Below are 19610 nucleotides of genomic sequence, written 5' to 3'. Positions count from 1 at the left end.
TATTTTGTTTTTTGTAGGGAGAATTTTGGGGGATTTTTTTATTTGTTCCTACATAGTAATCACAATAACCAGTAAGAAGTTATCCTCTATTGATCTCTGTGGGGGAAATTCGACTTCCGCATTTAACCCATCCTAAGCATTAGGAGCAGTGGGAAGCCGCTGCACAGCACCCAGGGACATCATAGGGTAGGGCGGCTTGTATGAGTCAATATGCTTTATGTGTGTGTAAGAGTGTGCTTTTAAATATCTGTGTGGTCTTGGGTTGGGGTATGGGGTATCAGTGTGTGTTTCACCACACATCAGGGGTCCTTTATACTGCAGCAATGAGATGTGCAGTATTTATGGGATTTGTTCATTTGGGTGGGAGGAGAGCATTCAGCTGTTTGAACTTAAGAGGCAACACGCTGTGAGGCTCTGTTAAAAAAGAATCAATACCAAGTCAAGCGGATTCAGAGGAGAGCGGGTTCAGGAGGGCGTTTCAAAAGGGAAGGATACCTGGGACAGATCGGCTCTTTCTGTGTGTGTCTGTGCGCGTGCGCGCGTGTGTGTGTTGTAGGCGGTAGCTGGCAGTGTGTTGGGGCCATGCGAGGCTAAAAAGAGAGTGATGAAGGAGGAGAGGATGGTTAGGGAGAGACGAGGGAGGTGACGGAAAGACAGGAAAAGGGGGTGGGGGAGGGGTGGGGGAGGGGTGGCGAGTGGCGGCGTTCCTCTTCATTACCGGCACTAAGGAGCCATGCCAGGAGCACAGATGGCAGAGGAGAGAGGGGGCACAGGTTTGGCACACAAACTGCTACACACGCATCTACACACATACACGCATATCACCTCGCTGCAACCTATGTAAAGTAATATTTGCATGCAATAATAGGGATCGACCGATATTCATTTTTCAGGGCCGATACTGACACTGATTATTAGCAACTGAGGACACTGATAAATATTTCGGGCCGACATTCATTTACAGCAAACATTAAAAACTGCAAAATTTAGATTAATCAAAAGCACAAATCGTACTTTCAATTAACAAATGTTTAATTAATGTTATATTAAAAAAAAGCAATTATTATTATAAAACTATATAAAAATATATTTAAAGTCCTCAGTCATAGTGATGCTGTATAAATGTCAGATTTCCTGCTGCGTTTAGACGCCTTCCACAGGCATTTAAATAACACTGAATAAAATCCAGGGAAACTGAAATAAAAATTGTAGCCTTTCTGTCCCGAAGTCGAGAAAGTAAGAGCAACACGCCACAACTTGCCATTTTCGTCTCTCTGGAAAAATAAAACGAATGCACATCCAGTGAAACGGGAAATGAAAACTGAAGCCATAATTTTGGAAACATGACTCTGCCCACTTGCTTTTACTCCACTGAAAGACTGCGGAACAAATGTGAAGGCGTCTGAGGGGTTTTCATATTGGCCGGCATGTAAATCAGAATTATGATACCGATTAATATCAGGCCTGATAATCATGCAGGGCTCATAATTAATTGATCCCTGTTCAGTAAGTCCTCATAGGTGATAGTGTTCAGTATGTCCCCTCTAATACCCGCATACAGGTATTAGAAACACTCTCATTCTGTTGTCAAGATGGCTTGCTCGCACACACACACATACACACACGTGCTGGCAAGCTTCCCTGTAGATTTTATGTTCCCGTGCCAGTTTCTCGGATGGGGAAATGGCATTGCTGACACCGCGATTCTCACTTTATCTCTTACTTTCCCTAACTCGCATTCCCCCGTCTCTCTCCACCCCCTGTCTTCCAGGGATGCCATAACCTAAGACCTAAATTAAAATCTGCTCTCTCATTCTCTCTATCCATCTCTTTCACACACACACACACACACACACACACTCACTCACGCCCCCAACGGCCCAATTAGGAACACTAGTCTGTTTGCGCAGCAGGAAAGCAGGGCAGCGTGTGTGTGTGAGAGGGAGATGCATATATAGGGCACAGCGTGTACTGCTTTTCTCAAGGGCACGAGGTTGAATGGAAGAGCATGCTCTCACATGTACTTAAGACACACACAAACACACACCTCCCACACACACACAGGAAGCTGCAGCCCCCCCTGCCTTGGAACATACAATACGGTACACCTTTAAAAAACGCCTGTCACATTGAGCTCACCTCACCATAATGCATCTGACAGGTTAGTTCCTGGCAGCCAGTTGCTTTTTAATGTTGCTCGTTGCGTGACCTTTGAGTGTGGGAAATGGAACCAAAGAAGCACTCATGGATGGAGTGTTCCTTTCTTTTCCTTTCTTATCGGTTGCGTAAGCAGCGGCAGCAACAACTTACCTGTAGCCGTTATTTCTATGAAAACTGATAATGGTGAACTCAGAAACCCTAAAAATGTATACAGCTGACATTCATTCACTCAAGGTTCAGGAACAAGCGTAGTCACTACTCAGCGTGCGTCAACACCGTCAGAGACAGATTCAGTGGCTCTAAAGCTTGATCTCTGTCCATATGCACACTGAAATATTGAATCCTGACTTTTGTCCCTTTATTATATTAGAGTGCAGCTTTATCTTTGGTATTAAATTTATGAGACAGTCATTTTAGATATAAAAAGATCAGTGCTATTGGTTAAACAAGATAAAAATATGTTTATTTTAAAATTAAAGAAGTCCATTTGGTGGTAGAGATCTGTCAGCGGTGACAGTGTGGCAGTAAAACAAATTAATCCCATAGTGGTGATCTAGTCACTCATAACAATAATGTCTACTGCAGCTTGGCTCGTATATGCTTTGATCCAGTGGACTAGAGGATGTGTCTGGGTGTTTTCCTATGCTCTCTTCGCTCTTTGTGATACATTTTTAAGCCTTTCTCTAAGCCTCTTTTTTTTCCTTTCAGTAAAATCACCCTTGTCTCCTCCACCTTTGTCTCTCCTTTTTCAGGAATTCAGTCTTTGGCTCTGGCTGACTTTTAATTTCCTCTCTTCATTTTCTTTTTTAACTCCCTTTTGTTCTTCACTGATTCGGTAACTGCTGTCTAACTATACTGACCTGAAATACAAAACAGGAACATCCAAGTGTATGAAAATTCCTTGTTCTTGAGTAGTCGACTGCGAGGTACAGAGCATTCAACTACCAAATTATTTGAATTTCCCAACTGGATAGTTCCTAATGGCTTCCTAGTCAATAGTTCTCATGTTGGTTCACACACGAGTTTTATTAATTTTTTTCTCTCTAGGTTGATTGTTTGCGTATCCCCCCTCTTTAGTTGGATTTCACACTAGATGTGAAGTCCCAGAGAGTGGTTTTGATTACTGACTGGATTTGGTGTGGTAGGCTCAATCTACACAAACCACACACCCACAGTCAGAGCATCGGTTCCCCAGCTATCAGCAGTTGGGATTAAGTGCTGCACTGCTCTATAACCCCACATTCCCAGCTGCCCTGGTGTTTTTTCAAGTGTCAGAGTTCCCTCTCTCATTCTTTCAAGTGCTCTCCACAAAAAGTATCTGCAACTCTGGATCTGGAAAAGCTACAACAACCAAACTTAGGTTGAAAATCTCACCCATTACCCATGCAATGGTGGCGCTATAACAATAAACTCTCCATTTTGGCCTTCATCTTTTGAGACTTTTTTTTTTTCCTGGATTCCCTCGGTCAGTATGGATGTATCCATGTAAGCCAAATCAGGTGACACAGCCAGCCTAAGTTTGGACTTCAGGTCAGAGATGGTTAAAGTGTAGGTATTAGGTCGTGGTGGTGTGGTGAAGGCCTTCCTTTAGGTTTGTGAAGTTATCACTCTGCGGCCGAGCCTTCACCTCCAATCATTTTTTAAATAACCATTTCCTTTCAAGAAGAGAGGCACTTTTCTGTTTTTCCCAAGTGTAAAGAATCAGTAATATTCAAATCAGGAGCAGCTCTCTCCAGAAGACAAAGCTAAACTGAAATGACAAAACCTGCAGGTGCTCGACAGCCAAGATGTTGGCTAGTGACAATGTGGGCTTATCAGTTGTTTGGTTCTTTTACTTCTCAAGGGGTGTTACTATATTATAAAGCAATTAACTTTTCCACAAAGCTGGTCACATGCATTATCCACCTCTGAAGTAATTATCAAACATTTAAGGGTGGTCACCTCATGTGAACTGCAGCATATAATTATGATGCTCAAGGAAGTCTGCTTTTTTTTTTTTTTTAATCTAAAGCACAAAATTCATACCTTATTATATATTTGAAGCAGTGTACACATGCATGTATACAGTATTGTATGTTAACAGCATGATGCACAACAGGGTGCATAGCAGGGGGCTGCCAGGAGGTCCATCACCTGGCTGTGAAACGATAATCATGAACACAAATAAGACCAACTTAGACACATACACATTGCCACTCCGATTACAGCATCTGTTTGTCTCGATAAGCAGGAATATTAGCATTTGTCAGTAAGAACCCCCCAACACTGTGCTGCATGAAAAATAAAATCCATCCCTGTTATCTAGTACCCACCCTCATCTATCTATCCACCTCCCTGCTCCATCTCTCTCTCTCTCTCTCTCTCTCTCTCTCTCTCTCTCTCTCTCTCTCTCTCTCTCTCTCTTTCTCTTTCACCCTCTCTCCTTCAGTGGTGCTGAGTATCAGCATACTCCCCCTTTCCTCAGAGTGGGGCTGCTGAGCCAAGAATGAAAAGGATTGTGGATTTGTCTTGAGCCCATTTTAATTGGACTGCAGTCCACAGCTATATTTTCTTGTCTTATGTGTGTGTGCACGAGCGGGCACGTGTGTGTGTATGGATGCATGCATGTGTGTCTCACAGAAACTCCTGACCTCAGAAGTCCTGAGCACTAGCTGCTCATAATTATGTTCTCTCCCAGGGAATTTGAATCAGCCAGTCTCAACTGCCGTTCGCTGCTCTATCCCATACTTGGAGATGGCAGGTTCTGTCATGCCTTGTAAAGGAGGATACGGCGCAGTTGTAAAAGAAAATCTACTACAGTTATGGAACTCTACTAATGGAGTAGCTCAGGTTTCCTTGTTCAGTCGAATCACTGCTGAAATGCAAAATGGCATATTCAGGGCACAGTGTAGACACATTCTACAATACAGCAATCCTCCCTGTTCTGTGTTGCGTTTATTTCAACCCCGAGTCCTAAAAAATGTGTTCTCGTACAATTAACCTGCATTTTCAATTACATTTTGAGGGAAACACGTTTGGAGGAAGGTGGGATGGTATATGGTTTAGTGAGAATTATTCAATTAACATGACTTTTAGTTCAGGAGAACCCAGTTCGATTCCTTTGTTAAGCAAGAGTGGCATTCATTTCTAGCTAATGTTACGTTACATTACATTACGTTACATTATACATTCCGTTATATTAGCCAATGTTTGATTTAGCAGACATTTCCTAACCTTAACATTAACCCTTTTCTTAACCAAGTAGTTTTGGTGGCTAAAGGTGACAAAACTGGCTAAAATGCCACCCAACAAGATATACAAGATAGAATAGAAACATATTTGTGATACATCAGAAACAACATAATCTCACGTATGGCTGACAGAAGACTAGCAAATGTTGTAGTTACTTTTTAGTGTGCATTTCTCTCTGATTTTCAAGCACCTCTATGATAAGTCAGATGCAAAATGATCCTCAGGACAGATCCTCAGAGCCTGCTTCCATTGCAAAGGAGTAGACTGTGGTCTTGTTGGCCCGGTCCTTCCTGGTGAGCGCTGACCCTTCGACTCGCCAACACAGACTCACCCTCAGGTTCACCTCTGACCTCCTGCAATCCCAGATCTTTCAATTACTTGAACGCTTGAAAAACCCTGGCGAGTCTCCATCCCCGAGTGTGTGACTCATGGCTCGTTCTCTAATCTGTTACCTCTGTGCTTCTAATGGCATTGCCGGCGACTGCGGTGGTCCTGCCGTGGCGCTGTCATCTTGGCCGGCGCCTCAGCTAACACTGATCGTCTATGGCTATGAGAGCTCTTGCCAGCCTCAGGCTTTCAATTGCTCGGTCAGACTCCCAGCCATGTCAGGAAAGCTTGCTACACTGGCTGTGTTGCCCTGCAGCATCGGCGGTGGCGGTGGGAGGTTATTCAGAGCGATGTGGGAACGCTAGCTGGGCCACACAATGTTCCTGTTTTCTGCTTACAGAACGCAAAAAGCTTGCAACATGAAAATAAACCATGCATTTCATAGTGCTGTTTTTATTCTGTGCTGTGGCTTCATATTGGGGTGTCAGTGTCAAACGCTGACAGCGTTGAGAAAATTCATTTTTCAGAGTAAGAGAGGTGATTTGTCAGAAGCTTCTATTTAAAGCACCTTACAGTTTTGTCATGGGGTGCCAAAGTCCACAGGGATTGCTGTGCCACTTACTGTGCATTCAAAGAAGTAGAAACATTTCTCGCACTTTCACATACCGAACATGGGGAAGTTGTTATCATCTCCCACTGTTGCTGACTGATAATCAGATATTCCATTTTATCTCAAGTGGTTTTGACTAATGTTTAGACATAATAAATTGATTAAACAACTGTTTGAGTACTCATTGCTGTAACAGCCACCACACACCCTGAATAGTGACTGATGGCGGCAACCTGCATCCATTGGCTGACGGCTTGTGTTCCATTGATCCGATTGCATTAATCAAGGTTGTTTACACAGAGAACACAGCGGCCAATGATGGATGACTGCTGGTAATTATGCAACAGCCTGCAAACATCACACTTCTCATTTATGCTGCTCCCACACAGTCGATGAAAGTAATCCACAAGCCCTGAACTGGCTATTTTTACACAAAGTAAGAAATCTTCTTGACACCCCCTTCAGCTCACATGTGACACCCTGAGACAGTGCAAGGGAAAGTGACAGAATTAGAGGGGAAGGGAACCAAAGAGGGAGAGAAGAAGTGAGAGCAAGCACGCTTTTGTTTTTGTGATCACAGGCCTTTGCCTCACTGATCTCCAAGACAAAGCGAAGGGGCACAAGTGGTGCGATGAGAATTAATTGCATTTTAATAATCACCCGCTCTTTTATTAATGAGTACTGTGTCCTCTTTTGTTTTTCTAGCAATGAGTACTTCTCTCTGTCAGGCAGTGTTAAAGGGTTTAGCAGCTCATTTAACTCTGAACTGCTAGCTCGCAGCTTCCTTGTTTGCAGTGTTACCTGGGCATTAAAAATGAGGCTCCACTGTCAGCAGTATACCAGCCAGTTACAGGGACATGTGGCTCAGCAATATGAGGTTTTGAGAAACTCACTGTTTGCAGTTAACACTCTTGGCACTGTGATTTGTGAAATTGTGCTTTCACGGACATCACCAAACAAATCAATTTGCAAATCATGCGGCAGTACTAAAGATTTCTCAAAATTTCTCCAAATATGAATTTTCAGCTGAAACTTTGATCTTATAATGCTCTGCTTTTGTGGCCAAAAAGGCCTTTGCCAGGAATAAACCACAAAACTGATAATTGGTGGTGTAAAGCAAACGTTTCCCCGGGGACTATTTTCTGATGGAGAGACCGTTTCACTCTGCCCAGTTTCAAGTGATTCAAGTCATCAAAACACAACAGTGCTGCTGCTTTTAGAACAACTTTATTCCCTTGATGGAATACTGGTGTGAAGAAAGTTTGAAGGTTTACAAAGTTAATTTTCATATCAGTGAAATTGATGGAATTCAGTGGCTGGGTAGGACTTGGTAGGAAAATGACATCCAAGTCCTAAAATGTGACTATTTACTTTGAGAAAAGTGAACAGACGTGCAGTTTATATATTTTGTAGATATAACCCTAAACATGAAAAATCACTGATATGGTCTTTTAAGCCAAATTCTGAAAGTCAAATTTTCAGTCCTATTTTTTTTACCCCATCCCCCCCAGCATCGAGAAGGTGATGATGGACTCGCATCTTAGACTTGTGGCATTTTTTCCTCAAGTGGTGGTGTTACTGTGCATCACATTTGGCCCCAGACTCTAATAGGCTCCACTTTGCACTTTTCCCTCATTCTGCCCAGAGCCTTACCTCCACTCGCCTGGCCAAAGCAACACACATATATCTTTTGTTCCCCTATTGTTACTCCCCTGCTACTATTATGACTAAATGGACCTTAGTATGTTTGCAGCAGTGGCCCTTGCTCTCCCCGTAGCCTCTAGTGGCCAAGCCAGATAAATATTACATGGACTGTAACCTAAAAGGTAGCATTTTCCATTCATTTGCGCTGCACTGGACTCTCTTAGGTTCTGTGATTTTACATCAGTGAGCCAGCTCTGCCATTTGTCTGTTGCACTTTGTTTCTCAATTTTTCAGGTTTACTAGGATTCTTTTCATATTTTCGGTTTTTGTTTGTTTTCTTCCCCCCTCATTATCATCCTCTCTCAAATTTCTTGCCCTATCTATCTAGTTTTTCCTTCTATGCTTGGAACTTTCATCCACTTTCCCACTCCTTCTTTGCAGCAGTATAACAGCCTTTTCCTTTATATTTTGTTTCACACCCAGTGTGATTAAAAGTCTCTCTATCCAATTTCACGTGGTTGGAGACAAAAAGCCCATGAAAAAAAAATGTAACAGCAGTAAATGGGAAAACAATTCTCCAGTGGGTCGTGTGTGCATGCCAGGCAGGGGCTATCAATTGATGGAACCTTTTTCCTCTAAACTAAATCATTTCACACACAACCGGGAGGGGGACAATCGTATTTTGCCAGGCTGTACTTCATCTTCCACTGGAGCACCTGTGCTACGCTTAGACTCAAGCCAGCCAACCGGCTAGCCAAAATGCCACTGGCCCTGATAGCATGGTGGGATTTCTAATATTAGATCTCTAATAAACAAATCATCAGTACTAATGGTGTCAGAAAGCCAGTGTCTCTCCAGGTCATTCTTTCTGTACTTACCAACCACCCTGGCTCTTGATGCGCTCCAGAGCCCGTATAGTACAGTACACAGCTTAATGGAAGTGACTTGTGTCCTCCGGCACTTTGCTATTTTGGTCTGCCCTACTGGCAATGAGGTGGAAGTCTCCCTGTGTTATACTGTTGTTTACAGATCCCTTCTTCTCCCCTCTGATCACAGTTACATTCACCTTGGTACCTTGGGACCTTGATGCCACGCACATCCATTGCAGCCAGGCCTCTCTTCCACCCTTTCGAGACCATTTGACGGATGATTCTCCTTTTGTTGTCACATCCCTCACCCTTTTTCCTCCCGATGGAGGGTGTGGCTGTTTTGACTCTGATAACTCTCTCGTTTCTGCTGCCTTCATCAAAATCTGCACGTTGTCTCTACTCTCTGACGATTTGTTAAAATCTTGGTGTGATCAGGCAGCATATAAATATCCAAATTCCCACGTTAACAAGACGCTTATGTAAATATGGCTCTAATAAGAAGCTCTGCGAAACCATATGCCATTGTGTCAAAGCGGTAGAGGTGAAACAATAACAGGAAAGTGGAGAACAGAGCTGCAGAGCAGGAGTTAGGGACGACAGAGGCACAGGGATGAGAGGTTGAACCCTTTATTCTTGCCCATTGACTCTCCCACATAAAAACTCCAGTTTGTGCTGAATGGAGATGCTGAATGCTCTGCCAGAGAAAAACATGACTTTGTGTAGTGTTTGTTACACAACGTCGCTAGCCATTGCTGGCTGTCTGATTTGATCTGCTGCTCACTTGGTTACTGCTTAGTTCTCCTCTTTGACGACATCCTGCTGCAGCGGAGGCACTCTATTTTACAGTCTGTCAGAGCAGATGTTTGACTCTTTTTATTTCCCAGTTGTCGAATGAATGATTCTGTAATGTGTTTGGTATGTGTGCTGGCGTGTGTTTTGCAAGCATGCAGGTTTTCCTCCAATACCATTGTCACCAACGTTAACTGTGTGTGAGTGAGTGACTGCGACTGTTATGCTGCTGGGTGACTTGCCTTCCCCACCCACCCCTCCCCAACAGGTAAAGGACCTGAAACTCTATTCGCGGGGCAGAAGCTCAACGACAATGAGTGGCACACAGTGAAGGTGGTGCGAAGAGGCAAGAACCTGCAGCTGTCTGTGGATAATGTCACCGTGGAAGGTTAGTCGTGAGTGGGACGGGGAGGCAGTGCAAAAGAGCACTGCAGTGTTTTACCCATAAAGACACAGGGATAAATGGAGCTAATTGCAAAGTAATTTTTGTGAGCATGTTACAGTTAGAGTTAGGCATGTGCCTCCAAAAACAGAATACACAACAAGTTATTCATTACTTATCACAAAAGCAAAAATGATTGCTTACACCTCAATAACTGGCAATTGCATCTTCTACCATCAGAAACAAGGATAGCAGTTTCCTTTGTTTTCATGATAAAATCAAAAGTTGGGAGAAAACCACCACAGAGAGAAGCGCATTTTTTCTGCCATTTCTTAATTCAACAAGCTGTCAGCAGAAAGAGGGAGAGGATAATTATGATTGAAATGAATCAAGCATCTGTATGGGGCATGGTTTATAGATAATGTAAGAGGTTGTGATTATAAAACTGTGCCAAATAGGAAACTCACGAATTGCAGTGATTATAAAAGTAACTATTATATGTTGCTTGGAAATTGCTGAAACTGAAATAAGTATTCACTCCATTAACCATTAATAAGTAAAGTCTTACTACCCAACAATGGGTGTGATGCTACCCATACTGATTTATATCTACATATTTGGTTGGCTCGCTGTAAGCAGGCTCTATAATGGTAAGGATTAATAACATTGTGATGCTTAAAGGCTGGCAGCTTCGCAAGTTAATGTACCCTGCAAGAACTTGGACAGCCTGGGTGTATCCATGGAGATATATGGAGGGATGGCAGGATAAAATTATATGTGACACAGGCTTAGCAGAAAAGGAGAAATGAAAGCAGAAGAAGCTATTCAAGCATTTACTGATCGCCAGCTTTAAACTGAGCAGCTGTGTGCACAGAGAAAGGATACAGGTGCCACTACCGACTAAGAAAACAGCGGAAGATGGATGAAAGGTCAAGAGATGAGGTGGTGTTATGAGCACCCACTGTATTCAGGCCCCGGGCAATAAGATGGCAGGGCAGCGGATGAGGAAAGAGGTGAGAGAAAGGTGTGAGATAGATGAAGAAGAGAGAGTGGGTGTACTGAGACCGGAGGCTACGGATGACCCTGCGAAGTTAGGAGTCAAGATCAGCCAGCTCTGACTGGTTCACTAACTGGTTTGTAGGAAAAAAAAAAAAAAGAAGAAGAACATGCCCAAGGAGTCCTTGCAGGGCTGGCCAGGCTTCAGCAGGTAGGGCATTTTAATCCTAAGCTCATTACTCCCCGCCTCTTAGTCAACACAATATAAATCATGCCATGTGGAACGGTAACAACAGAATTTCTATGACATTATACTTATGTAATATTCACAGGAGGTTAGGAAAATATAGTCAGCCCGTGGTAATCTGTGCAATGAACTGTCATACGCACTGTTTCATTAAGGCACTTATCGTGATTTTAAGATAACATAAGCAAATTACAGGTATGCCAAAACAATGTAATTACTTAACTGCAGCTTATATCTCAGACTGCATATCAAACATTAGTATGCAAGATACCCTACAGTTAAAAGGTTTTTATATGCATTTTAATTTTACAGTTTTCATGATTGTGTTCTGAAAGGAGAGTCTAATATTAAAATCCACCACATGCCAAATGTGGGTAAAAATGGATGTAAACTAATTTTCATATTGCAATATAAGATAAGGTGTGATTGATTATATTGACCAGCACACACTTTTTAAGCTTCACTCTCCACTTATCTTAATGTGATGATGGGAACAAATCAAATCAATGGCTGAAATTAGCCTACTAATGAAAAGGTCAGTGGCTGAGTGTTCTGTAGCAGGGTCAATTAGGTCTTACCAAAACAAACAAGCGAGTCATCAAAGTCAAATATTTAATGCACAAATATGGCAACATATTCCAATAGTTTGTCCACTAAAACAGGTGTTAGAAACATCTAAAGAAACGGGAAGAAAAAACAACTGATAAAAGTGATGGAGGGAGTTTGCAATTCATTGAGAGTTGCTGCTTCAAGGTGGCATTGCATGTTCACTGCTGGAGCGCTGAGCATGATGCAGTTTTTTGGCAGAAAATGTAAATTTTGGACCCTTGGACCCTTGAAATATGCCCTGACTGCTTTTCAAGTCCTAAGGAGTAACATTTCTAGTAAATTGGTACCACTGTGTTTGTCCACCTTTTTAGGCCAGATGACTGGTGCCCACACACGTCTTGAGTTCCACAACATTGAGACCGGCATCATGACTGAGCGCCGATTCATCTCCGTGGTGCCCTCCAACTTCATCGGCCACCTCCAGGGCCTGACCTTCAACGGACAGCCCTACCTGGACCAGTGCAAGAACGGAGACATCTCCTACTGCGAGCTGAACGCCCGCTTTGGCATGCGCCACATCATCGCAGATCCGGTGACGTTTCGAACGAAAGGCAGCTACTTAGCATTAGCCACACTCCAAGCCTACGCCTCCATGCACCTCTTCTTCCAGTTTAAGACCACCACGCCCGACGGCCTGATGCTCTTCAATTCCGGAGATGGGAGCGACTTTATTGTTGTAGAGCTGGTCAAGGGGTGAGTCACAGTGCTTGAGATTCAGGTCTAGTTTCACTGCCTGTTAGTTGATAATTGATGGTGCAATTCAAAAATGGCTCAAAAATAACCTAGGCTGGTTGTTTTTTGGTAATATCCTTGCAATGAAAATATTTCATCTTTTCATGTTTCAGGTATCTCTAAAAACAAACAAACAAACAAAAAAACGTTTTGATATCATCCCACTCAAGCTTATTATTTACTTCTTGTACTTTTTAAGAAAGTAAAGGTTTTGTATCACTGCCCCGTTTTCCATAAGTGGGTCAAAAATGGAATCTTGATGAGAGCATTTGATCCTTATTAAGTATAAAGACCATTTACCTTTGAACACACCTTAAAAGTCAGTATTGTCAACACTTATCAAGGCTATTGTACACAGTAAACGGGGTTTGAGCTCTGTGGGTGCCAGTGGGAGTGTAGCTCCCATATGGAAGAGTTTGAGATCCCCAAACAGTAAAATCATACATCTGTAAGGGTCACTAACGCATTACCAACAACTATTATTTTAATCACAAATAATGCATTTTTCAATGTAATGAGTATTATTTAGTTAATTATTTGTAAAGGCCTGGCTAGTTTAGTTTATTTTTTTTTTCCTTTCCACAAAGAAACAAAAATCAGCTATAGATAAATTCAGCTGTTAGCAGGGCAGCAAGCACTAGCTTTACTACTGAGACTATCACTAAGCTGTTGTTTCAGAGGCTTGGCCCACGCTGTTTGTTGAGCGTAGTCAGTCACGTTATCCTGGCGCTGGGCCTTGGATGGCAGTATCTCAGGTTATTGAAACTTTGTTGCTGCAATATCACAGACATCACAGGGACTTTCAGGTTGGTTCAATCTACTCTAGCTCAGCTAAGAATATAACTCTAACACAAAGAATTTTATTTCACATATAATGAGTCAATATGATATTCATTTCTTTTTTGCTGCCGTAGCTATTTCATGACACTAAATTGATAACAATTGCATAATAATGCACATTTATCACCACTGGTATGTAGCTACCTCACTCAGCTGCTTAGTAAGTAAGTAACATGTTATTGGTATGCCATTTTTGCAAACATCTGGCTATTAGTATAGGTTGGATGTGTTGTTAACATAATAGAGCAATAAGAGAGCGATAGATGGTTACTGTTGTTTATTATTTATTGTTTATTGTTAAAAGGATCCCCATTAGCTGTCACAAAAGTAGGATGAGCTAGTCTTCCTGGGGTCCACATGACATGACATTTGATATCATGTTTTCCATGGCATGGCAGTCTAAGTACACATAATTAGATTTACAGCCTATATACAACAGGTTGGGTTAAAATGTGTTACATAAATAACATTTCAAATAATTAATCAGTCCTCTGCACACCATATGTTTCTTTAACATAGTTGAACAGAAAGGATAAAGATAACTGGCTTAAATTATTGGCAAATGCACTGAATCTGATAGGGGTCATTTTTGAACTAGCCATGGAGTTGTAAAGAAACAAAGCAAAAATACTTTGTTACGATACTGAAGTATTTTTTCTGCATTTCTGCATTGTGCTTGAGTAATTATATTTCTAGCAGCTTTCATCTTTACTTCACTATATTTTTAGAATAAAATGTGTACTTTTACTCCAGTGTATTCTCCCTGAACACTTTCGTTACTTCCTGCAAACTAAAATCTTGTAAAGGAGAGGCAGCATTGTAATCAGGTAGTTGTTTGGGCGACTGAAGGATCCTGCCAGCGTCTGCTGTGTATATCTCTGATATACACAACAGCTGCTAAGTAGCTATCAATAGCGATTGATCAGGGATAGCGAGATGGCGGTAGCAGCCATCCCCTCCAGCAGCGATGCTTCTCCAGTCCTGCCTGCAACAGAGGGTGAAGAGGGTTTACTTTTGTTGTTTTTGTTGGAGTTAAAGATTCAGCATACTAGATTAAACATCTTCTTAGGTGTGCCAAAAAAAAAAAAAATAAGGAGATAGTGGCAATTAGAAACTCACTGCCCAAAATGAAGAAACACACTGTATATGTACTTGTTAGATAATGATATGTTGGATATATTAGATACATTAATTAAATTGCTTTTGATGCTGACATTTTATGAGTTTAATTTATAAGTTTATATGCACAAAGTTAAGTACAATTTAGGGACGCAGAACATCTTCAAAACATTTTGTTATTTATATTTTTGATTTTTAATTTTTGAATTTTGCATTGTAATGAAGGTTGAAAAAAAAAAAAAAACCTTAAAAAAATTATTGCCAGAAAATTACTCTTGATACTTAAGCATATTTAATATCAGATACTTTTATTGAAGTAATATTTGTATGGGTAAATTTCACTTTTACTAACATTTTAGTAACATTTTAGCTTTTAGACTTTTAGATACTTTTTACAACAGTGCAATGACTTATGCATCTAAGAGTTAAGACCACATTTCCAGTAAGCTTATCTTTGCTCACTTTCAAAGGAGAATGTTTCTACACTCCTGCTCTCCCTGGCATCTTTGGCTTGACTGAAGACGGTACACATGTTGATAGTGATTTCCCTCTCCGCCACTGCTGGAAAAAGCTTTAGATCCATTTCACAATATCCTCTGTGCCCTAAAGCAATACAGAAAATGTCTTGTAAAATCTGAACCACTGGAGCACAATTTGTTCAGTGTGGTGTTAGAGGCTGACAGTGTTCTCAGAGATGGTCTTGTTTTATATATATATATATATATATTTTCTTTCTTTCCTTTTTTTTTTTTAATTGTACTACCACCTCAAATTAATGATTTATTTCACAAAACTTGTTTGCTGTGCATAGGGAAGAAGTACAAATGTACAGTACAGCCCTACGGCGTATTCATAGCAATGACCCATAGTACTTTCTCAATACAAGGAGTTGGTTGTGAAAGTTGTATGAAAATTGTCAGCTAAGCATAGGTTCATAGTTAGGTTTACAGTTATACAATAATAGAGTTTAGAATTTCAGTTTGCTCCTTCCTGTAGCTCAGCTGAAAACTCCACACAGAAAACTGAAACAGGTGAAATGCTCTGTTCTGCTGAAGAAATAGTCTATTGGTTATTGGGTTTTTCACAGTCCATATGAATGGTAAACAGTAATGGAAAACTGGGGGCATATTGCACTAGTGTGACCTGTAAAATACTGGGCGAATTTCAAATAAAAGCTGTAAGAAACACAAGCCTGAAGTAAATCCATTTGAATTGTGTAGTATATCCCTCTCGGAGCTATGCATCTGTTCATAATTAAGATATGAAGAAAGAGGTTTTTGTTGTTACATCTCCCTGCCTCTTGTCCTCTGTATCCAGCACTGTTAACAGCACAAAAGCATGAGCTGACTCCGCCACACAAAGACAAGAGGCTATATAAAGGAAATGGAATAGGGGCAGAATAAACACATACCTTGAATGAAACACAGCCACAATAGCCTAAACCCAAAACACAAAAGACGGCCATCTTTGTGTGAAGGAAGGAACTGTGCCACGTTGTCTGCATGTGGGTAAAACAGGGCTTTTACACAAAGGGATGTGCTATATTTACACGTCAAACCATGAAGTAGACAAAGGACAAATCCAGGGCTGTGGTTTTATAAGGTGTGGCCTTATGAGGTGAGGCAATACTCTGTTCCTCCAAAATGTGATTAAATTTTAGAAAAAGACAGACCAAATGAGATAGAGAGGGTGAGATAAGGATGACAAAACGAGAAAAGCAATGTCCTCCAGGCTTCCAGCACCTTACCTTGACAGTCGGAGGCTTGAGAACACTCTGGACTGTGACCTGTCGTTTAATTGGTAGAAGTCATTTTGAGGATTTATAGCAATTCTTAGGTGAAGTCAAATGAGTGTCTTCCCTGTTTCAAGAAATTGTTTGACAGACTTTTACAGACTGCTGGAGTTTTGAGCCATTTGAGGATTTCCTTTGCTTCAAAGGCAGCTATTGTTAAAGATTTGTAATTAAAATAATAATCCCTCTAGGATTTTGCAAAATAAAGTCCAGAATTCCACTGTGGTTGTGTGGCTTTAATATTCTACAAACATGAGGAAAAGCAAACTAAAATTGTTCAATTATTAGGAAACCTATCTATTCATCAGTCAAGTTATTAATCAAGTTGAAAAGTATCTCTATAAAATTCAAAAGTTCTTCATAATACAAATTCATGCCAAAGACTAGATTCTTTAACATAAGCAATGCCATATATCATGTATGCTTCTAATTAAAAAATTAATATTCATAACATAAATTTGCATATTTAAAAGAGCCTGAGCAACAATTTGTGTTGATGTTCAACTAAGACATTCAAACATTAATTAAATCTGGTCCACTCTTTGTTCTAAATATGTTCTAAACTCTTCATGGTAGTCTTAAGAAGGTGATGCCTCTCAGCTGGAGATTTTCGTAATTTTCATATTTGGACTGATTGGACTGAGAGATGTAAATAAACCCGCTACGTATATGCCCCATAGGGACATCTAGTGGTATGTTTGGGGAATTTAGGTTTTTAAAGAGAAGCTAAATCCCCAACCCAAATCCCCCAATCCCCAACCCAAATGATGGAAAGTAGGCTGCCTGGTCTTTGGTGGCAGGTGATGTCAGCAGATGATGACATCACCTGCCACCAAAGACCAAGCACCCCATTAGAGGTCAGGCTTCACACATATTTGGGTTTAGGGTTTAGTTACTTTTTCACGGTAAACTCTTTATTTTCCACAGATGAAACAGTCTTCAACAGGATGGCCTCTTTTCCGCAATCATGGAATTGCAGAATACTGGAAGGTTAGGATAACACATACGCCATCCTTACCTTGACCTCTTTTCTCACAGGTATGTCCACTACGTCTTTGACCTTGGTAACGGGCCGTCACTAATGAAGGGCAACTCAGACAAGCCACTCAATGACAACCAGTGGCACAATGTGGTGGTGTCCCGGGACGCTAACAACGTACATACGCTCAAGATCGACTCACGCACCGTTACCCAGCACTCCAATGGAGCTCGCAACCTGGACCTCAAAGGTAAGAAAAGCCTCCATAGCATTCAGTTGCTCCTCCAGATAATATTTGCACTAACAGAAGATAACTACTCTAATGTCATCCTTGGTATGTCCCTTAAGTTTTTTGGAAGGTTGCCATGAAGAGCTGCCAACTGAGATTCATCTATATTAGACTCAATTTCAGGATCACAGGGGCTTTTAAAGTACTGTAGATCTTTGTGCTCTTAAATTCACTTTTTAAGTGGATGCATCTGTTGCACACAGAGACTTTATTTAATCTGTTTTTATTTAGATAATTAGCAAAAACACACAGATGTCATTTACAAAAATGTGTTAATCCTTGCTAGAGACAGTTCTACTCAGGCATGGGTTACCTTTGTGTTTTTGTCTGTTTCCATAACTCGCAGGAATTGCTCAGAAAATCCAAGGTTTATAGAAATGGCTTTTGTTCATGCTTTGTATGTGCTTGCCTGCACAGCTACACTATTTATTTATGCATTGTTTGTTTGTTCAGTCCTCAAATGTTGGGTGTTCTAGGGTAGGAGCCCAGGATACTCTCACGTTCAGCAACTAGAAAATGAACTGGTGCTGCCAAGTGTTAATCCGCCTGCCAAACAAGAGTGGACAGGGGGTGAAATAAAACTTAACAAAGCCTGGCAGCATCTGAGCTAGCCTATCCTCCTCACCTTGAAAGGTTGACCCCCTCCAGCCCCCACCTTCCCTCCTCCTTCAGCAGATGTTGGCTTTGCAGAAACAGGGCAATAACTTGAGCAATATCCACAGACAATCAGTATCCCAATATGACCTGAAAAATGATACCAAAAACAATAACAGCTTATCACTCCATTCCTCTGTCCTTTTCTTCAGCTGCCCTTGCTTGTTTTCCTCTGAGCTCCCAGCTCGGGCAAAAAAAAAAAAAAAAAAAAAAAAAAAAAAAATCATCGAGTACGCTTCACTTTCACCAGCAATATGATGACTGTCTTTTGATGGAGACACCTTTACTTCTTTGACTTTAAAATTCCCTGCCCTCATGAATCATCTTGAAATAATAGTCATGGTTACAAGCCACTTAAGTGTGAATGTGTATGTCTGGTCTGCTGAGACACTTGGACAGGAAGCTCAGGTAATTGTAGACTGTAGACTTTAGAAGTCAAGATCTCTGATGTGCCATTTGGATGCTTGAGAGAGGCTGGCTGTGCAGTGAAAGAGTGACAGCATGGAAATAATTGGAGAAACAGAGAGAGTGTAAGAAATAGAGAAAGAGATACCTCCCACTGACTTGGAAGAAAGAAACTAGGATGTTGGTAATGGGCCACGCGGGGAAAGGGGCAGCTTCACAGAGACCAATGCTAAACTCCATCAAGTGCCTGTCTGTACCAATATGAGGATTTGCTGTGGGTGATTCACTTAGACTAGGTCTTTGTCATGTCCTTGAGTTTGGAAGGGGCTCTTGAGGGTACTGTGGGTTGTTGAGTAAGACACATCAGAAGTTAGGGCGAGCTCCCGGGGGCACTAAAGGATGTGAGGAGTCAAAAGATCAAAAGGCGCCCCAAGCTTTTTTGGGGAGGCATGATTCATTGACGGACTTCCGCTTTTCTTTGGCTCTGTCCTTTGGGGCCTGCATAGTGCAATTAAAAAGTGCTGTGTTAATCATAAGAGGGGAGGATGTAGAGGAATGGCACTATGCCAGTGTCCTTACTTTGGGTTGCAGACAAGAGTACAGGGTTACTGAGCACAGTCCTTATTATGAGTTATAAACAGGGAATGATAATTTCAATCAGCAAAGCATGCTGATAGCAGCGTGTTCTCACAAAATTTGATGCAATGAGCATGATGCTGTAACATGCAAACACCGTGCTTCATGCATGAAAACTAAGAGAAGCTCAATTCCCAACTTGTGAACAAGTTTTCAAATGTGTGCGTAAGTTTAATTTTCAACATTTTCCCCCATTTCACCATGACCAAAACCATCCTGTAAACTTAAAGAGTGAGTCAGCACTAGCAGAAAACTTCTGTTGCACTGCCCTCTAGGGGTTGAGACTTTCAGGCATGCTGC

At 41.4% G+C, this 19610-nt stretch overlaps 1 protein-coding gene across 1 annotated transcript in view; it reads left to right on the top strand.

Annotated features, from left to right (window-relative positions):
- The window catches only part of nrxn2b (neurexin 2b), an 801338-nt gene that overhangs the window by 406458 nt on the left and 375270 nt on the right, over positions 1–19610 (top strand). The window contains exons 11-13 of the mRNA XM_030076071.1: positions 9899–10018; positions 12176–12557; positions 17386–17576. Of these exons, the coding sequence (XP_029931931.1) occupies positions 9899–10018; positions 12176–12557; positions 17386–17576 (693 nt within the window). The remainder of the gene's footprint in view (positions 1–9898; positions 10019–12175; positions 12558–17385; positions 17577–19610) is intronic.

The sequence above is a fragment of the Myripristis murdjan genome, chromosome 18 (assembly GCF_902150065.1).
Source record: "Myripristis murdjan chromosome 18, fMyrMur1.1, whole genome shotgun sequence".
Taxonomy (NCBI): domain Eukaryota; kingdom Metazoa; phylum Chordata; class Actinopteri; order Holocentriformes; family Holocentridae; genus Myripristis; species Myripristis murdjan.
Note: the sequence above shows the minus strand (reverse complement) of the source record. Positions and strands in the feature narration are given on the sequence as shown.